The sequence below is a fragment of the Lolium rigidum genome, chromosome 4 (genome assembly GCF_022539505.1).
Source record: "Lolium rigidum isolate FL_2022 chromosome 4, APGP_CSIRO_Lrig_0.1, whole genome shotgun sequence".
Classification (NCBI taxonomy): Eukaryota; Viridiplantae; Streptophyta; class Magnoliopsida; order Poales; family Poaceae; genus Lolium; species Lolium rigidum.
The window spans coordinates 20322754-20343575 of NC_061511.1; the positions used below are offsets into that span (position 1 = coordinate 20322754).

General features: G+C 43.5%; 1 protein-coding gene across 1 annotated transcript; it reads right to left on the bottom strand.

Moving 5' to 3' along the window:
• Positions 1 to 15921: 15921 nt before the first annotated feature.
• On the bottom strand, positions 15922 to 17371 carry LOC124648878. The gene is made up of 3 exons (XM_047188568.1): positions 17224 to 17371; positions 16803 to 16837; positions 15922 to 16400 (listed from the first exon to the last, which is right to left on the bottom strand). The coding sequence occupies exons 1-3, from the start codon at positions 17354 to 17356 to the stop codon at positions 16257 to 16259; spliced, it is 312 nt and encodes a 103-aa protein (XP_047044524.1). The 5' UTR covers positions 17357 to 17371; the 3' UTR covers positions 15922 to 16256.
• Between the last annotated feature and the right edge of the window lie 3451 nt (positions 17372 to 20822).

Consider the following 20822-nt stretch of genomic DNA (forward strand, 5'->3'; position numbering starts at 1 on the left):
CCGCCGACGAGAAATCCACCCACGCTCCGGCGAGCAGTCGACGCACGCGGGTAGATCCACCGCCGCTGCAGCGTCATGATGTCCGGACGCGGGTTGACCGGTCAAGGCGGCAGGAACGGAGGCGCCGGCGAGAAATCGGAGGTGGAGAAGAAGCGCTCGGACGCGGCACGCCTCCGCGGGTCGTACCGGTACACCAAGCACGGGATGGCGCTGCCGCCCGCGTTCTCCAAGCAGGAGTCCAGCTTCTACTACCGCAGCTTCTCCTCCCCGTCCGCCGCCTCCTCGTCTTCGAGCTCACGCGTGCCACCGATGGCGCTAGTGAAGATGGAGGTGGACGATGCGCTACGTTCGTGCCCGGCGACAACGTCGACAAAGTGGATCCTCCCCAAGCTCGAAGACGCGGTCGGCTTCGCGCCCGGTGACTTCGTCGACGACAACCACCTCGACACCGTCCTCAAGCTCGTGTCGGAGACGAGCCACCGTGAAGGAGAAGGCCGAGGAGTGGCGCCTGGTGGCGAAGGAGCGGAGGAAGGTGTACTGCAACCTCGGCAGCAGCGACGACGAGTGAGGCCGCCGACGCGTCGCTGCCACGACACAAGGCTCCGGTGAGCACCCCGGAGCCGATTTTTTGTACTTAGTTTACCGTGGCGGTGAAATTTATCTCGAATTTTAGGAAAATTTGAGTGGCTTTTGTATGATCGCACTCAACTGTCAAATGGAATGCATGTTCTATCGCCCGTGTCAATCTTCTTTAAATATGCAGTTTTGTTTACCGTATCTAGTCTGTAAACGGTTTTGTAGGCCCTCAAATTATAAATTCTTCGGCCTACAAACACGTATTTAGGATTTGTAGTTTGAGGGTTTTGCTAAAGTTTGCATCCATGGTCAGGTTTTTACACCAGTAAAAAAGTATTATCGATCGGGATCTCGATTTCGTCCGAAAATCGAGCAGACACGCGTGGCGATTTCCTCTTCCTCCGCGGTTGACCACCGCCAAGAGCATAAATCTCCCGCAGACACAGCCGTCCTCGAGCTTGTCCACACACACAAGATTAGGGGAGCCATGATAGATGGAGATTCAAAGCCGCCAGTCATTTTCCCGGCCATCGTCCTTGAGAGATTCAAAGCGGCGTGTTCCCTGCCGTAGAGATGATGAATACGCCGCTGTGAGAGTCACCAGCGAAGCACTTCTCCATTCCTAGCTCGAGCATTGCGTCCCTTTCCGCATAGAAAACGAAGACGGTAATGAAGTACACTTAGGGCCCTGATTGGTTGCTCGCATAGAAAATTTTGCGTTTTCTAATTTGGCCCGCTAGATGTTGTACGAGGAGAAACGGAGCTTGTGCTACGTTGTGTATTACATTTGAATCCTAACAATGGTAGTAGCTGTACGAGGGGAGAAGTAAATGCTGTACCGATTGGAAGGTCACAAATCGTGTTTCTTAACTTCATTGATGCAACACACAATTAATGTTTGGCAGCTCGCATAAGGCCCGTTACGGTCACCTTGCATGCACGGTTGGTGAGGTTACCATTCACGAGTCCAGGGTTTAGGGTATTACAGGTGATCACACAAGCTTATAACCGCATCGGATACATGATCCAGAAAACAAGGATGACCATGATCAAGTTCTTGTGGCAGATGCCTTCACCGTGACCTGCGTTCTTTGGTGGAGCTTCATGAACATCGATCTGCGGAGGCACATAGTACCCTGCCTGCTGCGATAAGAACTGGGAGTAAGCTTCTTCTACCTTTTCCCTTGTCTTGTACCCTTTGTGGAGGTTGTTCTCGTATCCAATCACAAGAGGTCCAACCTCCTTCCGAGAACTGTACACTCATGGTACTCTCCCATAGTAGACCAGTTGAACTTCTACCAAGACAGGGCATAAGAAACATATCAACGAACATACCTTTGCAAGTGCAGAACACAAGCCAAGCAATGTAAGCATGCATGCTCTTATAGGCAAAAACATTAGAGAAGTTCAATATACTAGCTAGCATGATCTGACTAATGATCACACTAGCTACTATGGTGTCATCCTACCACCACATCAAAAGAGGGTGTAATCCTCTACCACCCACAACACCGAAAGTTTTTAGCATCATGTGAGGTGTTAGTATATACCACCTCACATAATGTGCATGCCATGGCATAACAGTTCATCGGGTCCTAGCTACTTAAAAACTTACAACCAACAACGTTGTTGATGTAACATCCCAAAAATTCAAAGCAAAGAAGAAAATAAATTTCCCTTATCCCAAAATTTGAAGCCAACAAAAACTTGGTTTGATTTTAAATTGTGTGCATAGGGTTCATGCATGAATGTTGTGATGTTTCCATGATGTTTGTTTGAATTATGGGACAATGTTCCTAAACCTTAAACCATGCCCCTTTGGATCAAAGAGAAACAAGCAAAAGAAAATAAAATAAAATCATATATGAACATATGGCCATATTTGCAAACTATTAACCTATGCCATGTGTGACTTGCTTAGATGGTTTGAAACCATTAGTAAACTCAATCTAATACTCAATGAACCCAAAACAATATCATTTGAATCAAAGAAAAGCAAAACAAATAAAAAGAGAGGCACATATGATAATGGTCATCTTTGATTTTATTAGCCTGATGCCTACTTTGAGCCTCTGTAGTTTTTCTTTTCTAAACCAAACCTCCTCATCCTTTTGCCCAGATCTCAAGTACACATAAAAGTGAGTAAATTGGTGTTGACCAACCTTGCTAAATATTTTTCAATTGCTTATAATAAGCATCCAAAGTGGCAACATTGAAACAGATTTAAGATCACCTCATTTTTTGATTTTCACCAAACCAACTTCATTTTGCAAACCAATGTCACCAAGAGGTGCCAAACATTATTTGAATCACACCCATAAAATATTTTGGCAAAATTTCAATTTAAATCTCTTGCGGCCGTTTTGTCAAACACCTTATATGCATAATTCAGAAATGTGCATACACCTCAATATCCAACAGGTTTTAGCCTAAACCATCAGTGCTTGTGTCATCCTGAGTGCCTCCTTGCATCCTCTGAACAATGCCAAGCCTTGGCACCACTGTTCATGGGAGAAACATGACCAAGAAATGCCTATGTCACTCACCATGCCACTCACCATCCTTCTCTCCTCTCCTCTCTGGTTGACGTCACCATGTCCTGGAGCTACCCCTCTCTCTACTGAACACGCTGGTACACGCCCTTGGCCAAGGAGAGCTCGGCATTGCCCAGGACAGGACGTGCCCATGTCACCCAGTGACGCCAGAGCGTGCACGGCCACGTCCCAGAGCACGCCAGAGCACGGCCTCGCCCCGTCGACTTAGACTTCCCCTTGACCTCTGCTTCCGCCCTGAGCATCGCCACAACACCAGCAACACGCCAGACATCCTCCCTCTCTCCCCCATGCCCTGTCGCCGTCGCCATCATCAACGCCATCCGCCACAGTACCGCCGGACCCGATGATCTCACCATCGTGTTTGACCACCATTCTCTGCGCCACAAGTACTGTGACGATCGCCATGACACCGTGAACAGCCCACCGTCCTCGCCTTGCCCCTTCGCAGTCCAGAGAGCCACCGCCATGATCGACCTGCCGGTGACCTCCGCCCCCTCTCGTTCGCTATAAGTAGAGACCTCCCCCGCTCGATTTCTTCACACCACTCTCCTCCACTCCTCTCACTGACCCTCCTCGAGCACTGCCCCCTTCCAATTTCATCACCACCGCCCCAATTGTTCACCGGAGCTCCGCCAGTACCCCTGCAAGCTCGCCGACGATTGGAGCCACCCCAGGAGCTGATGTCGGTACCAGGAGCCTCGTCGTCCTCTTCCACGACGTCTGCAAGCCTCGCCGACGCTCGCCGGACCTCCGGTGAGCCTCCGACCCCCTAGGTTCGCCGCAGCCAGGGTTAGCGCTCGCCGTCGACGACGATGAGCCTCGGCCGTTCGATCTGGTTCTAATCCAACGCCCCACGATTCACGTACCGTTTCGGGTTTTAAAACCCGCTGACAAGTAGGATCCACTGTCAGGCAGCCCACGCGTGCGAGACGCGCCACTGGGCCGGCCCTTTTCCTTTTCTCCTGGACCATTTAGCTTTCCCGCCTAAGCCCGTTATTTCAAATTCGATTTATTCTTTTTAGCCGAAATATAATACTGCTGCCCTATTCAAAAATAAATAGAAAAATATCTACTGAGCCAAAATTTAAGAAATAAATATTTCTGGAAAGCTTATGAAATTATCTAGCCAAATCAACTGGTTTCAACATCAGAAGAATTGTAGAACACTTGTAGTAAAAATAACAAGACCATACCTTTTCAAATTTTAGACATTTATTAGAAATCAACCATAATCTTATTTAAGTTGATTCCACCTCTCAAAATTCACATTTCAAATACTCTATTTGAATATGTAAAAATATTGAATTTTAGTTGCAGTAGACATGGGCTAGATCTAAATAATGGCTATGTGGCTATTTTCTAGCTCATTGAAATTATGCAAAATATTAATAAAACCTTATGAAGTGTTGCATCTCATTTAAATAACTTTCCCAAGTATTATAATATGAGGTGATGACTTTAGTTTACATGGCCTCATATTTTATTATTTGAGGAGATTAAATCTTGGTAATTTTCAATAAGAGGAAATTACTTTTCAAAGAAAAAAATGGAAACCCTAGTATTAATTCTTGTGATGATAATAGATCATCTTGTGTGGGCCATTATGGCTAAATAGTCTCCTTAAGTATTGTTTGGTGATTGTATACCTCGTATTCGTTTATAGATGCTAGTACCGAAAGCTACGAGGAGGAGGAGGTCTTCTACGAAGAAGAGGAGGAAAACTTTGATCACTGTACCAATCAAGGCAAGCTATTACCAATGCAAGCTCTACTAATGCAAGCTATACTAGTGCAAGATACCCTTGCCATACTATTGTGTTTCAGGATTTATCCAAGCCCCAGTTTTTATCTTGCAATCTTTTACTTTGTTTATCAAGGTTTTTTTTATAGTTAACTTTGGTCTAAGTGTAGAGTACTACAAGAACATCAAACTTAGCCCAGAGAGCTAAAACTTAGTTAGCACCCTTCATGACTAGTTGCTAGTGCTAAAACTAAAATTGACTACTCTAGATGGGAACTTGTGAACCAAATGACTTTGAAAACCTTAGAATGATGAGTCATTCTACTGAAAGTTTTGAAGGTGAATATGACTTTTGAATGACAAGGTGAATTTGACAAAAACTAATGGTTGGGTTCGGATGCGATACCATTCCAACTTTAGAGTACCCCCACAATACCTGATAATGTGTAGGGCTTAGCTGGAAATTTATGTGCTTTAGTATGGGTTTCCTCTGAACAAGCATCATAGGGGTTATGCCGAGGATGCCTCCGTGAAAAGTGAAATGACGTGAAATAGAGGTGAATGTCCTACCCAAGCCCTGTGCAGTTCCCAGGATGGCAGAATGCCATCGCTGGGAGGCCAAGCTCATAGGGAAGGTGCCTATACTAGGGTATGTAAGCGAAAGGTTAATGGTTGATGATCCGCATACTGAGTATGATTATTCAGGGCTATCCCTGACGGATGTAATCAAAAGTTGTGGCACAAGTGTACAACCTCTACGGAGTGTTAAACTATTTGAATAGCCGCGTCCGCGGTCATGGACGGTTGGATGGCCATACTGTTCCGTTGTCAGATGTTTTCTAAAAATGACTTGTGACTTGAAAGGTGAATTTGACTTGATCACAACAGAGTTGTGGGAATGACACTAATGTTCCACTTGAGTAAATTTAGACAACTAAAGAGTCTTTGACTATTAAGTAATTATGAAATAAAACTAGCTTTGTGCAAATAAACCTAGAAGCTTAGAACCATGATTAAAGATACTAGTACTTCTATTAGTGGTAGTTTGCGAGTACTTTAAAAGTACTCATGGCTTTGTCCCTGGCTATTCAAATGGCCAGACTATGAAGAAGAGCACCAGTACCAGGAAGATGGACAGCAGGATGTCTATGATAACTAGGATCACCTCCCGACGTCGAGCGTTGCATGTAGAACAGATGGACCGCTACTACGTATCTTCCGCTATGTGTTGTGTATCTGATCTTTAGATCAAATGTTGTTTTAAGATTGGATCATGTGACCCCTTGTTGTAAGACGATTATGGTTTGTAATGAATAATGTTCTGTGATATCAACTGTTATGTCTCGCAAAAACAATCTTCCTGGGATTGCGATGTACGGCATAATAGGCAGCTGGAATTAAAAATCCGGGTTTTGACAGTTGACTTCATCATGCATGAGCCACCACCACCCCAACAGAAGGGGGCACTATACGTAGTAGTGCTTGCCCATGAAGGTCGTAAGCTAGAGCTCCCTGTGGTCCTCGGCCATCTGGACAAAGCCTTTGCCCTGAGCCCTGTTGTCGAAGAGGTGGCTTAGAGCCACCATCTTCGCGTCTGGGATGAAGGTAGGTGAGGCATCCATGACGGCGGAGTAGAGGGTAGGGTGGACGTCGGGAGGGGCAACAATGGTGATGTCATGCACTACCGCTTTGACAACTTCTATGATGAAGGTCATGTGGCCAACGCCCTCCTTAGCGAAGCCAGACCTCTTCCTCTTCTTTTCATCATCAGGAGCAACGCTAGCGCGAACACCAGGAGATGCATGATGGTCGTCGTCAAGAACAACTGTATCACAGTCCCGAGTGTCATGGTCCTCTACTCCAGGTGTTCCCATACGTTCACTAGAGCCCATGGCCTACTCTCCGGTGGCTAGAACAAAGGCAAAGATCTGCTGCATCTGTGAGTAGTTGGTAATTGGCTTGTTGAGGAACTCGGTGCCCCTTGGGTGAGCATAGTACATGGGGACAAATAGCTAGTTTGAAAACATGTTATAGTTGTGCAAGTGAATTAGTGTGTAAGTGAGAGGCCACTAACGAGACATGGCCTATGTAGTGTTCGTCGTCCAGAAGGATGGTGTGAGTGTCATCATCCCATCCGGTGCCGCTGGGGTCTCTCAGCTTGCTGATATAGATCCACTGGATCTCCACTTACGCAGGTGATTGTACACCCCTGCGTTGACGACACCTCCTGCTGACAGCACTCAAAGATCTTCTTCGCACAATCATTCAGATGCACCTCCTTAATTAAACCCCTTCCCAGTCCTGATGTCAGTCTTGATGATTGCGCATATCCGGTTTAGGACGAACACAGAGAGGTAAGGTGGCCACTTCGTAGTGGACTTGCCCAACTTAAGCCCCCCCTGGCTGGTGTGTGCTTTACCAACCTTTCTTGCCTTCTGCTTGGCGCTAAAGGTTCCATCTGCCAGGTGATGTTCATCAACAAGCAGCAAACACAATGGGGGCGTCGGCTTCAATTCCGTGTCCTAGGGGTACATGAGTGCTAGCTGGCTCATAGGAACTAAGGACATTGTCCTGCGTATCAAAGAGGGACTGTTCGAACTCATCGCCGGTGTACACCTAGGTAGTGGTCATTTACAAAGCTGGCATAGGTACAACGTCAATACAGTTCACAGTTGCAACCTAAAATGTAAATGTAGATCACAACCATTTACATTACCAATATTACGACTAGATCTACACTAGTAGGAAAAGCCTTATAGATGGGATTCTATTTCTGTGACACACCATCTACTCATGCGCCACAGAAATAATTTCTATGGCGCACCAGACAGGGTGTGCCACAAGAATAGCTTATTTTTGTGGCGCACCACAAGACCATGCGCCATAGAAACTCGGTGGGGCCCACACCCTGCCAGCCCCAATAATTGGTTTCGCCATTTCTGTGGCGCACCAGCACCAGTGCGCCACAGAAATAAGACATTCTATGGCGCACTGGTGCTGGTGCGCCACAGAAACAAGACATTCTGTGGCGCACCGTGCCTAGTGCACCACAGAAATAAAACCCCTTATATCATCACCGGCCGTACCCCTCCCACCCCCCACGACAAATCGCGCGCCGCTGCCGTCTGCTTCCTCCGTGACGGCAATGGAGCGTGCTGCCACCGCCGCCTTCCTCCGTGATGGCCACATGCCTCCACGCTCCACGCATCCCCACCACCACCAGCAAAACCCGCTTCACCGTGGAGGAGGAGGAGCTGCCGCATCGAGGAGGAGGGGGAGCCAGCGCATCGAGTACTTGGGCGAGCCGCCGCATCGAGGAGGAAGAGGAGCCGCGCGTCCTCCTCCTCGACCCCTGCCATCGTCGTCTACTTCTTCCTCGACCCCTGCCGTCGGTGAGCCCTCCCCCCCTCCTCTCCCCTCGCCACCAGCTGATTCGAGCAGTAGTTCCCCTGACTCTACCGGCCGCCGCCAACCCGCCAGTGACCCACCGACCCGCCAGTGACCTGCAGTAGCTAGGAAGATGATGACGATGCCATGATGGGAGGTGGTTAGCTCGCTGTGTTGTTGGTTTGTTCTCATTCCTTGGACGTTTGTGGTTAGCTCGCTGTGTACAATAACATGCACGAGTAGATCCAAGTTTTCATACACGTCTTGGGCACTTTCGTGCCAGTGATCAGTGATGCACGCCAGCTGGTATAGTTGGTTAGAAGGGTGCTTATTAGAGTTGGAGTTAACATGCAATTGGAGAGTGCTGCATTGTTTTCCATGTATATATTGGACTACTAGTTTTAGCAGGTGATGGATGCTCTTTAGAGCAGTAATTTGTCGGTGCATGAGCTTGTTTAGTCACTGGCATATGCATGGGCGGGCTAAAAGAATTTTCATGCTTGTTGATTGCTTGGTAATATGAAAATTTATAATATGAAATATTGTATGAAAATTGAAAATCTTCTTCGAGTTAGTCGATCTGTCACCATGAAATTGCAGTTCCAAATAATTTTGCCAACACATCAACAGACAAATATGAAACATTCGGCTTTGTTGTTCCCAAAAAATACATATGTGGGCCAAAACATTTTAGTGTTCAAATCTGCAGTGACTTCATTTTGACCTCCAAGTTCTTAAATTTAAGAATAAGTGCAAACTATGAGTTAGTGGATTAATTTTGTTAGTGTGCACATAGTGTGTTCACTTATAGGATTTGTACCCTAGTGCATTACACTATCAAGATATAGGATACTTCCTGTCTCATATATTGGAAGTTGCAACTAAAAAGAGCTGACAGAGATGGAAAACTAATAATATATAGCATTTGCTTTAGAGCATAAACATGGTTTATAAATAATAATATGATAGCTAGTAGAAGATAAGCAGCACAACAGAGATGCAACTACAAATCATTCCATGACAGAACCAATGAAACCTAGCAACTATATGTGCAATGTAGGTGAATTTTTTTGTCCATGACCCTTCAAATCATACTATGTTGCTATATATGTGTATATGTTGTACATGGTTCTCTTTTTTTGTACTTGCTGATTATTAGAATGGTTGGTCGATCACTACACTCTAGGGTGGGGTGAGTGAACCTGGTGTGATGGCACAAATATCAATCTGTTGTGCATCCTACTTGGCTTCACTTACCCCATCTCTGGATGTTAATATTTGTTTCGACCAACAAATTATGAGGCATATGCTATCTAGTTGATACCACTTGGCTCTTTCTTCCATTTTAGTGCCGATGATTAGAATGTTTGGTCACCTGTACACTTGGGGGTGGAGCAACTGAGCCTGGTGTGATTGCACAAATATCAATCTCTTGTGCATCCTACCTGGCCTCGCTTACTTCATCCCTGAATGTTAATATTTGTTTCGACCAACAAAGTATGAGGCATATGCTATCTAGTTGATACCACTTGGCTCTTTCTTCCATTTTAGTGCCGATGATTAGAATGTTTGGTCACCTGTACACTCGGGGTGGTGCAAGCGATCCTGGTGTGATGGCACAAATATCAATCTCTTGTGCATCCTACCTAGCCTCACTTACACCATCCCTAAATGTTAATATTTGTTTCGACCAATAAAGTATGAGGCATTCCATTTAGTTCATACTACTTGTCTCTTATTTGAGTTGCCACTTCTTAATTGCATTGGCCGATGATTAGAATGTTTGGTCACATGTACACTCTGGGGTGGGGCTAGTGAACCTGGTGTGATGACACAAATATCAATATCTTGTGCATCGTACCTTGCTTCGTTGACTCCGTCCCTAAATATTAATATTTATTTCGACCAACAAAGTATGAGGCATATGCTATCTAGTTGATACTACTTGGCTCGTATTTCAGTTGAACTTATTCGTTTATTTTGGTCTATCTTCCATTTTAGTACCGATGATTAAATTTTGTGGTCACTACACTTGGGGGCGGTGCCAGTGAGCTTGGTGTGATGACACAAATATCAATCTCTTGTGCATCGGACTTGGCCTCACTGACACCATCCCTAAATATTAATATTTGTTTGGACCAATAAAGTATGAGGCATGCTATTTAGTTGATACTACTTGGCTCGTATTTGAGTTGGACTTATTCATTTATTTTGGTCTTTCTTCGAGATAGAGACGATGATTAGAATGTTTGGTCATCGTACACTCTGGGGTGGCGTAAGTGAGCCTGGTAAGATAACACAAATATCAATCTCTTGTGCATCAGACTTGGCCTCACTTACGTCATCCTTGAATGTTAATATTTGTTTTGACCAACAATATATGAGGTATTTATTTATTATATCCTAGTTGGCTCTTATTTGTATTGGCCTTCTTCGTTCATTTTTGTCTTCGTTCATTTTGGTCTTTCTTCCATTTTAGTCACTACACACTCGGGGGCAATGCAAGCGAGCCTGGCGGGAGAGAGGAGGGATCAGAGGAGGAACCGGATGAAGACCCCGATGCAAACGAGTATGATGGTGAGAGAGGAGGGAGCAGAGGAGGAACCAGATGAAGACCACTTTGTATCTCGAGATGGTGAATTTTGTATGAATTGAATAAAGAATTGTATGTGAAACATTTGACACTTGCCACTATATGTTTATCTCAATTGGGCTCTAAGTAATGTGATGATGATGTTTATATTATATATGTGCAATATACATGCTATTTATATTATATCTTCATATTTCTGTATATATAATCTGTACAATATATGTATATTGTTGTATATAACCTGTATGTGCATAGCAGGCAGTATAAAATCATGTATAATACGAGCAAATTTTATGGCGCACTAAACACTAATTCCGTGGCGCACCTATTTCTGTGACGCGTGGGCTGGTGTGCCACATAATTCTTATTTGTGTGGCGAAGATTCTGTGATGCACCGCCCATGCGCCACAGAATAGGTATTTTGGTGCGCCACTGATGATGCTTTCCCTACTAGTGCTAACACGAACGGTTACTTATATGACAAATATGAGGTTTATTTCATTCAGATCTGCATAGCAAGTAGTGAAACAACAGATGGACTATCTACCTTCAAGCACAGATCAATATCTGGACGAGAAAAAATCGCACCAGCGGAGAGCATAATGTACATGTATCAAGCAAGATTGAGTAAAGAGTACTATGCACTGCCTACAATCTGGCTTGGCTCAGATCTATCAAATCAAGTACTCCGATCTACGGCATGCTCAAAGATGGTATGGAGCAAGGGTTACGAGACTCACCGCCATCGGAGAAGAACCGCTTGACGAGGTCGGAGAAGATGCAGCAGCCCGCTTTCCGCGGCCGTCTAGCTCCTACAGTCGTCGCCTCTTACCTGGCCATCGGTGAATCTCCGTGCCGGCTACCTGAGCTCGAATGGAGAGAAATGGAGAGAAGATATTGGGCGGTGAGCCATGCGGTGATATAAGCGGTTCAATTCGGCGGGAGGTGACGAAATTCTTCTGCCAGCTTTTCGTGGCTCCGCGCGTGCTCCTGCCATCTCTGAGTTTGCACGGGAGGGCACAACTTTCCCCTTTCAGCCGTCCGAAGCTTGGCTCGCATAAAACAGTGGAATCGAGCGTTTCTCCGCGTGCAGTGAAAATGCTGCTTTGAGAAGCGTGCGGGCCAAGGTTTCAAGATGAACCGGCCTACTAACCAATCTTTTTTAACCCGCTCAAAGCAAGAAATAGAATTGTGACCAACCAATCAGACCCTTGGAGTGTCGCCGCCACAGGCCTGTATAGGAACTGCGCTTTGTGCTGGCCTATGTTCAATACTTCAACCCATCCTCATATGCGGTTTTGCCCATGGACAGGAAGACGTAGTTGTCTGACGCAGCGACGCGGCCGCGGAGGATGATTTACTCGCCCGTGTAGTCTTCTTACTCTGCCACCGCTAGATAAAGCAGGCGAACACTTGTTCCTGAGATGCAGGAATGTGAGAGAACTGTGAAAGAAATTAGGACCAAGTGATATACGACTCCAACTATATCAGGCGCATCTACAGCTCAAGGATCACAAGAAATTAAGTGCTGCTTGTTGTGGCGCCAGTGGACTATCTGAATCACAAACATAAGCCAAGGACTTGCAGTCCAACAGCGAGATGGGGAAAGCCGATTGGAGATACTCTGAAGATCAATCTAGACGTATAGTTCAACCCGAGAACAAAGCAAGGTGAGTGGGGCTACCAGTTGCAGCAAATGCAACGCAAACTGAAGATGCAGCAGGCTGCATTGGAATAGGACATTATTCAAGTTTAGGTGGAATAGGACATTATTGAACTTAAAAATCAATCAAATGCGCAGATGGCGAGTCTTCTTCGCGAGGAGGAACTCAAATGGTATCAACGTTCCAAAGCTCAATTCATATTGGAAGGAGATTCAAATACGCGATATTTCCATGGCTTAGCCAATGGGAGACATCGGAAAAAACGTATTCATTCTCTTTTTCAAGATGAAGGGTTGATTAAAGGCCATGAGCAACTCAAATCTTACATTACTAATTATTATAAAGGTCTGTTTGGTCCTCCAGAGGAAAGCACCTTCTCTCTTAATGAGGACTTAACGGACGATATACCCCAAGTTTCTATGGAAGAAAATGGTCTACTAACCGCACCTTATACTGAGGAAGAGGTTCAGAAGGCAATTTTCCAAATGGAATGCAACAAAGCACCGGGTCCTGATGGTTTTCCAGCGGAGTTTTATCAAACTTTCTGGGATACGATTAAATCGGACCTTCTAGATTTGTTCAGTGACCTACACATTGGACAACTAGAAGTATTTCGTCTAAATTTTGGTGAAGTAATCTTGTTACCGAAAGTTAATGAGGCAGAAAGGATTCAATAATATAGACCTATTTGCCACTTAAATGTAAGTTTCAAGATTTTCACGAAAGTGGCCACCATTAGACTTAATACAGTTGCGGATCATGTTGTCCAGCCATCACAGACAGCCTTTATGCAAGGAAGGAACATCCTTAATGGAGTGGCGGTCTTGCATGAGACGGTACATGAGATGCATTCTAAGAAATTACATGGGGTTATTTTAAAACTAGATTTTAAAAATGCGTATGATAAAGTTAAGTTGTCTTTCCTACAGCAGACACTCAGGATGAAAGGTTTTTCTCCAGAGTGGCGCGCTCTAATAAATGATTTTGTGTATGGAGGTAGTGTCGCAATCCGGGTTAATGATGACACCGGCCACTATTTCCAAACACGAAAAGGGTTAAGCCAAGGGGATCCGTTATCACCGATGTTGTTTAACATTGTAGCGGATATGCTGGCTATACTCATAGAGCGGGCCAAGGCTGATGGCCAGATTGAAGGAGTGATTCCACATCTGGTTGATGGTGGTTTATCTATACTTCAATATGCCGATGATACAATTCTGTTTATGGATCATGATCTTGAAAAAGCTCAAAATCTGAAATTAATTTTGGCGGCTTTTGAGCAGTTGTCAGGATTGAAAATCAATTTCCATAAAAGCGAATTGTTCTGTTTCGGTGATGCCCAAAACGATACGGCTCTGTATACAGAGTTGTTTGGTTGTGGGCAAGGCCAATTTCCTATTCGTTATTTGGGTATTCCGATTCATTATCGGAGACTTACAATCGCGGAATGGAAATTAGTGGAAGAAAGATTACAAAAACGCCTTAGTAGTTGGAAGGGTAAATTATTGTCCCTGGGAGGAAGATTGGTACTCATTAATTCGGTACTCACAAATATGGTACTGTATATGTTATCATTCTTCATCCTACCAAAAGGAATTCTGCATAAACTCGATTACTATCGATCCAGATTCTTTTGGCAAGGGGACAGCGAGAAAAAGAAATATCGACTGGTTAAGTGGAGTATAGTTTGTAGTCCCAAAGATCAAGGAGGGCTTGGAGTTCATGATCTGGAGGTCAAGAATTCAGCTCTTCCGGGTAAATGGCTGTTTAAGCTACTTACCGAGGATGGGACTTGGCAAACTATTCTTCGGAGAAAGTATATCGGTTCGAAGACATTATCCCAAGTGGTTTGGAAACCTGGGGATTCTCACTTCTGGGCTGGTCTTATGGCGACAAAAAATGTATTCTTTCGCCATGGTACTTTCTCAATCAGGAATGGAGCACAGATACGGTTCTGGGAAGATGCTTGGCTAGACAATGCACCCTTAAGTGAACAGTACCCTGCTCTGTATAGAATTGCTCGTCGCCAAGGTGATACCATTGCTACTGTAATGGCTACCTCACCTCCGAATGTGATGTTCAGACGGGTTTTACTTGGACAAAGACTTGTGGCATGAAATACCCTAATTCAACGGCTCGGAGATATTCATTTATCACCTGAATCAGACGAATTTAGATGGAACCTTCATGTAGATGGTACCTTTTCCGTAAAATCTTTCTACAATGTGATCCTTCTTTCTGACTTACCTGTTGACAACAATAAGAAGATTTGGAAGATGAAGATACCATTAAAAATTAAAAATTTTGGATGGTATCTTCGTCGTGGGGTTATTCTCACCAAAGACAATCTTGTTAAGCGGAATTGGCATGGAAGTACACGGTGTGTTTTTTGTCATCAGGACGAAACAATCAAACACTTATTCTTCCAGTGCCAGTTCGCGAGATCTATATGGTCTGTCATCCAAGTAGCGTCTACCTTGTATCCTCCGACTAGTGTCGCCAATGTCTTTGGCAATTGGCTTCATGGTATAGATTCAAGGTTTAAGTTGCTTCTTAGGGTGGGGGCGCTAGCAGTTATCTGGGCGCTTTGGCTATGTAGAAATGACAAGATCTTTAATGACAAAAATTGTTCTTTGTTGCAGGTCATCTACAGATGTACAAGTATTCTCCGTTCATGGTTACCTCTACAACGAGTGGAGAACCGACAGCTATTTACGGAGGTCTGTACACGGTTGGAGGCTACGGCGAGGGATACTTTTTCCCTACATGGGTGGCAGCATAGTCTACGGATAGATGCCCCACCTACACTTTAGGCGTTATATGATTCATCGTTCCGATATGTATCTCGCCTAGTTTTTATTATTTATCCTTTTGGACTTGAGACAACAAAACGGCTGTGTGCATCCTGGTTATGCAGAGGCTGGATGTAATTGCTTATTAAAGTAATAAAACATCCTTTATCCAAAAAAAGGTGGAGACCGACTCAGTGAAGGTTTTACCTACCGAGATTCAAGAGTGCTCTCTAGATTGCATATTATATTTTGTTATTGCGTGTCCCTGTGTGAATTCAATTTTTCGTAATGCCAATGGAACATGTTTTGTGATTCTGGATTGGATTTACAATGGACGTGATGGTTCTACTGTAGTTGTAGTAGTGATTTGTGAGGTTTCTTCCTCATTCTTCCAAATATCAGTTGCCCAGGACCTTAAAGAATATGAGACCACAAATATATCAACTTTCAGAACATTTTTTAGATACATGTAGCAGTGAATGACACCATTGAGCATTTTCAGAGCATAAGCAATTATGCAGGTCGAAGCTTTGTTTCTTTGTCGTCTCCCTAGGGAAGCATAAGCATACCTCATGTTTTCTAGCAGCATTCAACGAACTTACAAAAACACTACATTTACTACGGCGATTGAATCATATCGTGAACTGATCAGGACAGAAATACAACACTATAATACTATTTCTGCTCGAATTTCAGTCTTGCAACACACGATTTTTTAGGACAGTTTATTAGTATCGCGCCACCGGCGCAGCACGCGGCCGCGCCATGCCTTTCTAGTATATGTTAACTTACCACCAGTGTAGGACCTATAGTATCTATGGTTCACATGTGCTAGAGGAACACACATACCATTACTCACCAATCCTAATAACTAACTATGCATATATATTGTTGCATAGCTTAACCATGTAGTTGTGCGAAGGAGCAAATAAGCGATCATGTCGATCGATCAGTTGGGTATGGGCTTGAAGCGAGGCCTGGAAAATGCTGGAGCCGGGTCGTAGCGACCGTAGTCGTTTGTCTTGACCATGAGGTTCCTTGGATGGTTGCCTGGAACTTTTGTCCCCTCTTTGGATGCAGCGTTGTAATGGTCCTGAAATATTTGGGATGTGAACAATATAAGAAAAATATTTTGCGGTCCTGCTATGGAGGAATTGAAGGAGAAGCATTTCTCCATATAGATGTAATTGAGAGAAAAACTCAATTAATGAACTGGGCTATAGCGTCTTCCTAAAGCAATATACTCCCTCTGTCCCATTAAAAGTTTAAAATCGTGTGAGATTTGTCTCAAATTAGATATATCTAGATACTAAATAGTACCTAGATACATTAATTCAAATTTTGATAAACTTCCAACATGTTTCATAGGAGAGGGAGATTATTATATTACTACTATTTGTAATTCAGAAAGATAATTACTAGCCCTCAAGAATCAAGACCGCTGCTCTTGTGCAGGGCGCGAATGGCTACTCGACACTGGAGTAGATTCTCATACCTTTTGAGTCTTTTCTCCGGCCAGCTCCCGCCCTCCTAGTAGAAAGACAATAACAGAAGATTAAAGCTTCAAAGGAAACAGTTCAGTTTCTGTAGAAACTAGATGCACTTGGACGGCCTTGATTTTGTTACACCTGCTCGTACAGTTAGGTGTTATGCTTACACGAGTCGGGATAGTAACTAAACACATTCAATCTTGCTTTTAATCTAAACCTACAGAAGACATATTATTGTAACGCTGATGTGTATTTTTTTAAAAAAATTTGGTTCAATATAGTACATATGTACAAGAGAATTCTACATGAAAAAGGAAAGACAGAACTACAAACTTACAGAAAGCTATCTACCCAAGATGAAAAGGAGACGAACTATTGTTCTAAAAACTCAAATAGAAAACATCAAGTGAAACAGAGGATACCAACCTGCAGCAGAAACCGAAAAGACGATGAGCACAAGTAGCACAACAACTGAAACTCTATCAACTTTCTTGAAGCTCATCTTCTTCTTTCTCTCACTCGGTTCTCCAACATTGGTGCCTCCAACTGAACAGCACATACCGTTTATATAGATAGCATTGTAGGTGCGTCCAAAATTCTCTATACAATAACGGAAAGCGAAGGTGGATAACAAGCGCTTTGTGCCCATGGTTTGTGAGTGTGCTTGCAGAAGTGCGTGATAGTGCGCACCGCTGATAATCTATCTCTCAAGGCGAACAAAAGGAACATATTAGGCGTTAGTGGAACCATTGATTGCTTTGCTCGTTTGACCACTTGGTTCAGAGCGCACCATGCCACCATATGTAAAGGTGTTCGCTCTCCATAAATAAACTGCTCCGTGGTTTCCGAGTCAGTCTGCAGAATTAGTGAGACATCGACTCACTCCGGTTCGAAGCAACCTCATCACTCTTTAGGTGCATGACCAGCCATGAGTGGATCCCAAAATTTATTTGTCGCCGAGCTGAGCCATCAGTTGATCCCATAAAAGGATCAAGTCGCCGAGCCGCCATTGTCATCGTCTCCAATGGAATTTGGACTGGCTCCGAACTTTAATTTTTTTCTTCTGTAATGCGAAACATGCCCCAACATCTACATCAATAGATGCACATCCCTTTTATTTATTACGGCATTTTTTATATTTAAAAGTTTACAATCATGGATCAGATATGGTTAAGACATGTATCAGCCGTCGAAAAATAAAAAGCAACATGAAGCTATCCATTTTGCAGCCGACTAATATTATGTCATCCAGTAGCCTGGAAATAGAATTCATGTGTTAGCAGATGGTTGCATCCAATAACCATAGGTTCCCGCTGATCCACGGGAGAAGGTAGGACCATTATTGTATCCAATGCGCAACTCGTGGGATAACCTGCAAAAAAATTAGTACCCATTTGTTTGTTTAAAATAATGTCATTCCTACTCATTCAAATAGACTAACATAAACATAAAGCTGATACACCAATCCGTATCCTAGCTCTATCATTTTTCTCCACCCCGTTAAGCCAATTACCAAACATATTAGTAATAATAGCAGGCGGTGGTATATTATTAGTGAGATAAATCATATTAGTAACTTCAAAGTTTAATAAAAACCAATTCTTTCCCACCATCTCAGGCACACATGCAAGTATAAATTTTATTTGTATCTAATCGCATTAGCCAACTATGAGACATTTTTAATGTGAGGGTTATGCTAGGTTTATGTTAGAGAAACAAATAACAAAGACAAAAAAACATGGCAACACCATATTTTTCTTATGCTTATGTTAAAATGTTTGTCTTCACATTCTGCGAGACATTTTTAGTGTTGCAAACTAGCTATAGGGAATCAATAACTAGTCTTGATCCCCAAATGGTGATTAGAGGAAGTAAACATGATTTAGGCAACAAGAGACAATCATAGGAGGTTGATCACTATTCATCGATGGCATTATCTTAGACAAGCCCTAATCATATATCAGGCAACAAGCTAGGGATAAAAAAGGCAACAATTGTTCGATTCCCTTTTTTAGGAAACAAGGAAAATATTTTAATCTCCTTCTAATATAGCTAGAATCGTCAAGGGGGCACAAAATTGTCTAAATGGATCAGATTTGGCATAAGCCAACTATCTATAAGTCACTTCTTAATAAACAAAGCTTAAGTAATACTTGATTTTCCATTAAGCTATCCTTAATAATTCCACATAACAAACAATAGCATATGCAATTCACACTTGGCAACTAAGCATAATGTCCAAAGGGATAATGATCCAAACCAACCATAGCTTGCACAAGGAGGAAAAGAAATACCATTTGATACCTTGCACTAGAAGTGGCACATACACAAGTAGCACTATCACCAAATGCATGGTGTGTGTGTGTGTTGTCACACACACAACAACCAGACATGAATATAAAGCAAACCAGCAACCAACCAAACCACATCTTTCATAGCAGCCAAACCACTAGGAGCTCATGCATCGATCGTTTGAACTAGCTATAACAACAAGAACAAAATGAACCTATTTGTAATTCATGAAGAACATAACCAACAATATCTATAAAGGCCATTAATCCATTAACCATCAACAAGAACACATCCATTAGAAAAACATATAAATTTTAGTTAGCCTCTAGGAAACATATTAAGAAGTGAGGAGGAGCATGCTATTCACAAGAAGCAGGTCTTTTGGAATCAAGAAGACTAAGGATGTGTTTGGTTCAACTTTTGAAACCAACTTCAAGGCTACGCCTGTAGAATCCGAACCAAATAGGCTTTTTATGCGACAGATTTCTCAAACGTTGCAGCTTCCCGTACATACGAATAAAGCAGTTCCTCACAGCGAGTCCGGCCCAGCTTCCATCGCGGTGGATTCTCAAAGTTGGACCAAAATTACCCGCTGCCATCGACAAGTCATATTGTTTCGTTCCCAAAATAGACCGAAACAGAAGGAAGCCACACGCCACCCCTGTCGATCATCTCGAAGAAACCTCCTGGCTGCTGGCGCTACGGTTGCGCCGCCCTGCAGCGCCCATCGGCCAACCCGTTGGCGGCGACTGGCTCGTCCATCCGTCTCCGATCCGACCCCGACCTGCTTCACTCTCGATGAAAGTGAAAGGGCGAGATGTCGCCTAGAGGGGGGGGGGTGAATAGGTGTTTTAAAAACTCTTACGAATTTGGCTTGTAAGAATGCGGAATTAAACTAACGTTTATTTTACAAGCACAAATCCTAAATATGCTAGGCTCAACTAAGTGCTGTTGGAGATATGCCCAAGAGGCAATAATAAAATGGTTATTATAATATCTTTATGTTTATGATGAATGTTTGCATACCATGCTATAATTGTATTAACCGAAACATTGATACATGTGTGTTATGTAAACAACAAGGAGTCCCTAGTAAAGCCTCTTGTATAACTAGCTTGTTGATTAATAGATGATCATGGTTTCGTGATCATGAACATTGGATGTTGTTAATAACAAGGTTATGTCATTGGATGAATTATATAATGGACACACACCCAAATAAGCGTAGCATGAGACCAAGTCATAAAGTTCAACTTGCTATAAGCTTTCGATACATAGTTACCTAGTCCTTCGACCATGAGATCATGTAAATCACTTACACCGGAAGGATGCTTTGATTACATCAAACTCCATTGCGTAAATGGGTGGTTATAAAGATGGGATTAAGTATTCGGAAAGTGCGAGTTGAGGCATATGGATCAAGAGTGGGATTTGTCCATCCCGATGACGGATAGATACACTCTGGGCCCTCTCGGTGGAATGTCGTCTAATTAGCTTGCAAGCATGTGACTAGGTCACAAAAGATGACATACCACGATACGAGTAAAGAGTACTTGTCGGAAACGAGGTTGAACTAGGTATGGAGATACCGATGATCGAACCTCGGACAAGTAAAGTATCGCGTGACAAAGGGAATCGGTACCGTATGTAAATGGTTCAATCGATCACTAAGTTATCGCTGAATGTGTGGGAGACATTATGGATCTCTAGCTCCCACTATTGGTTATTGGTCG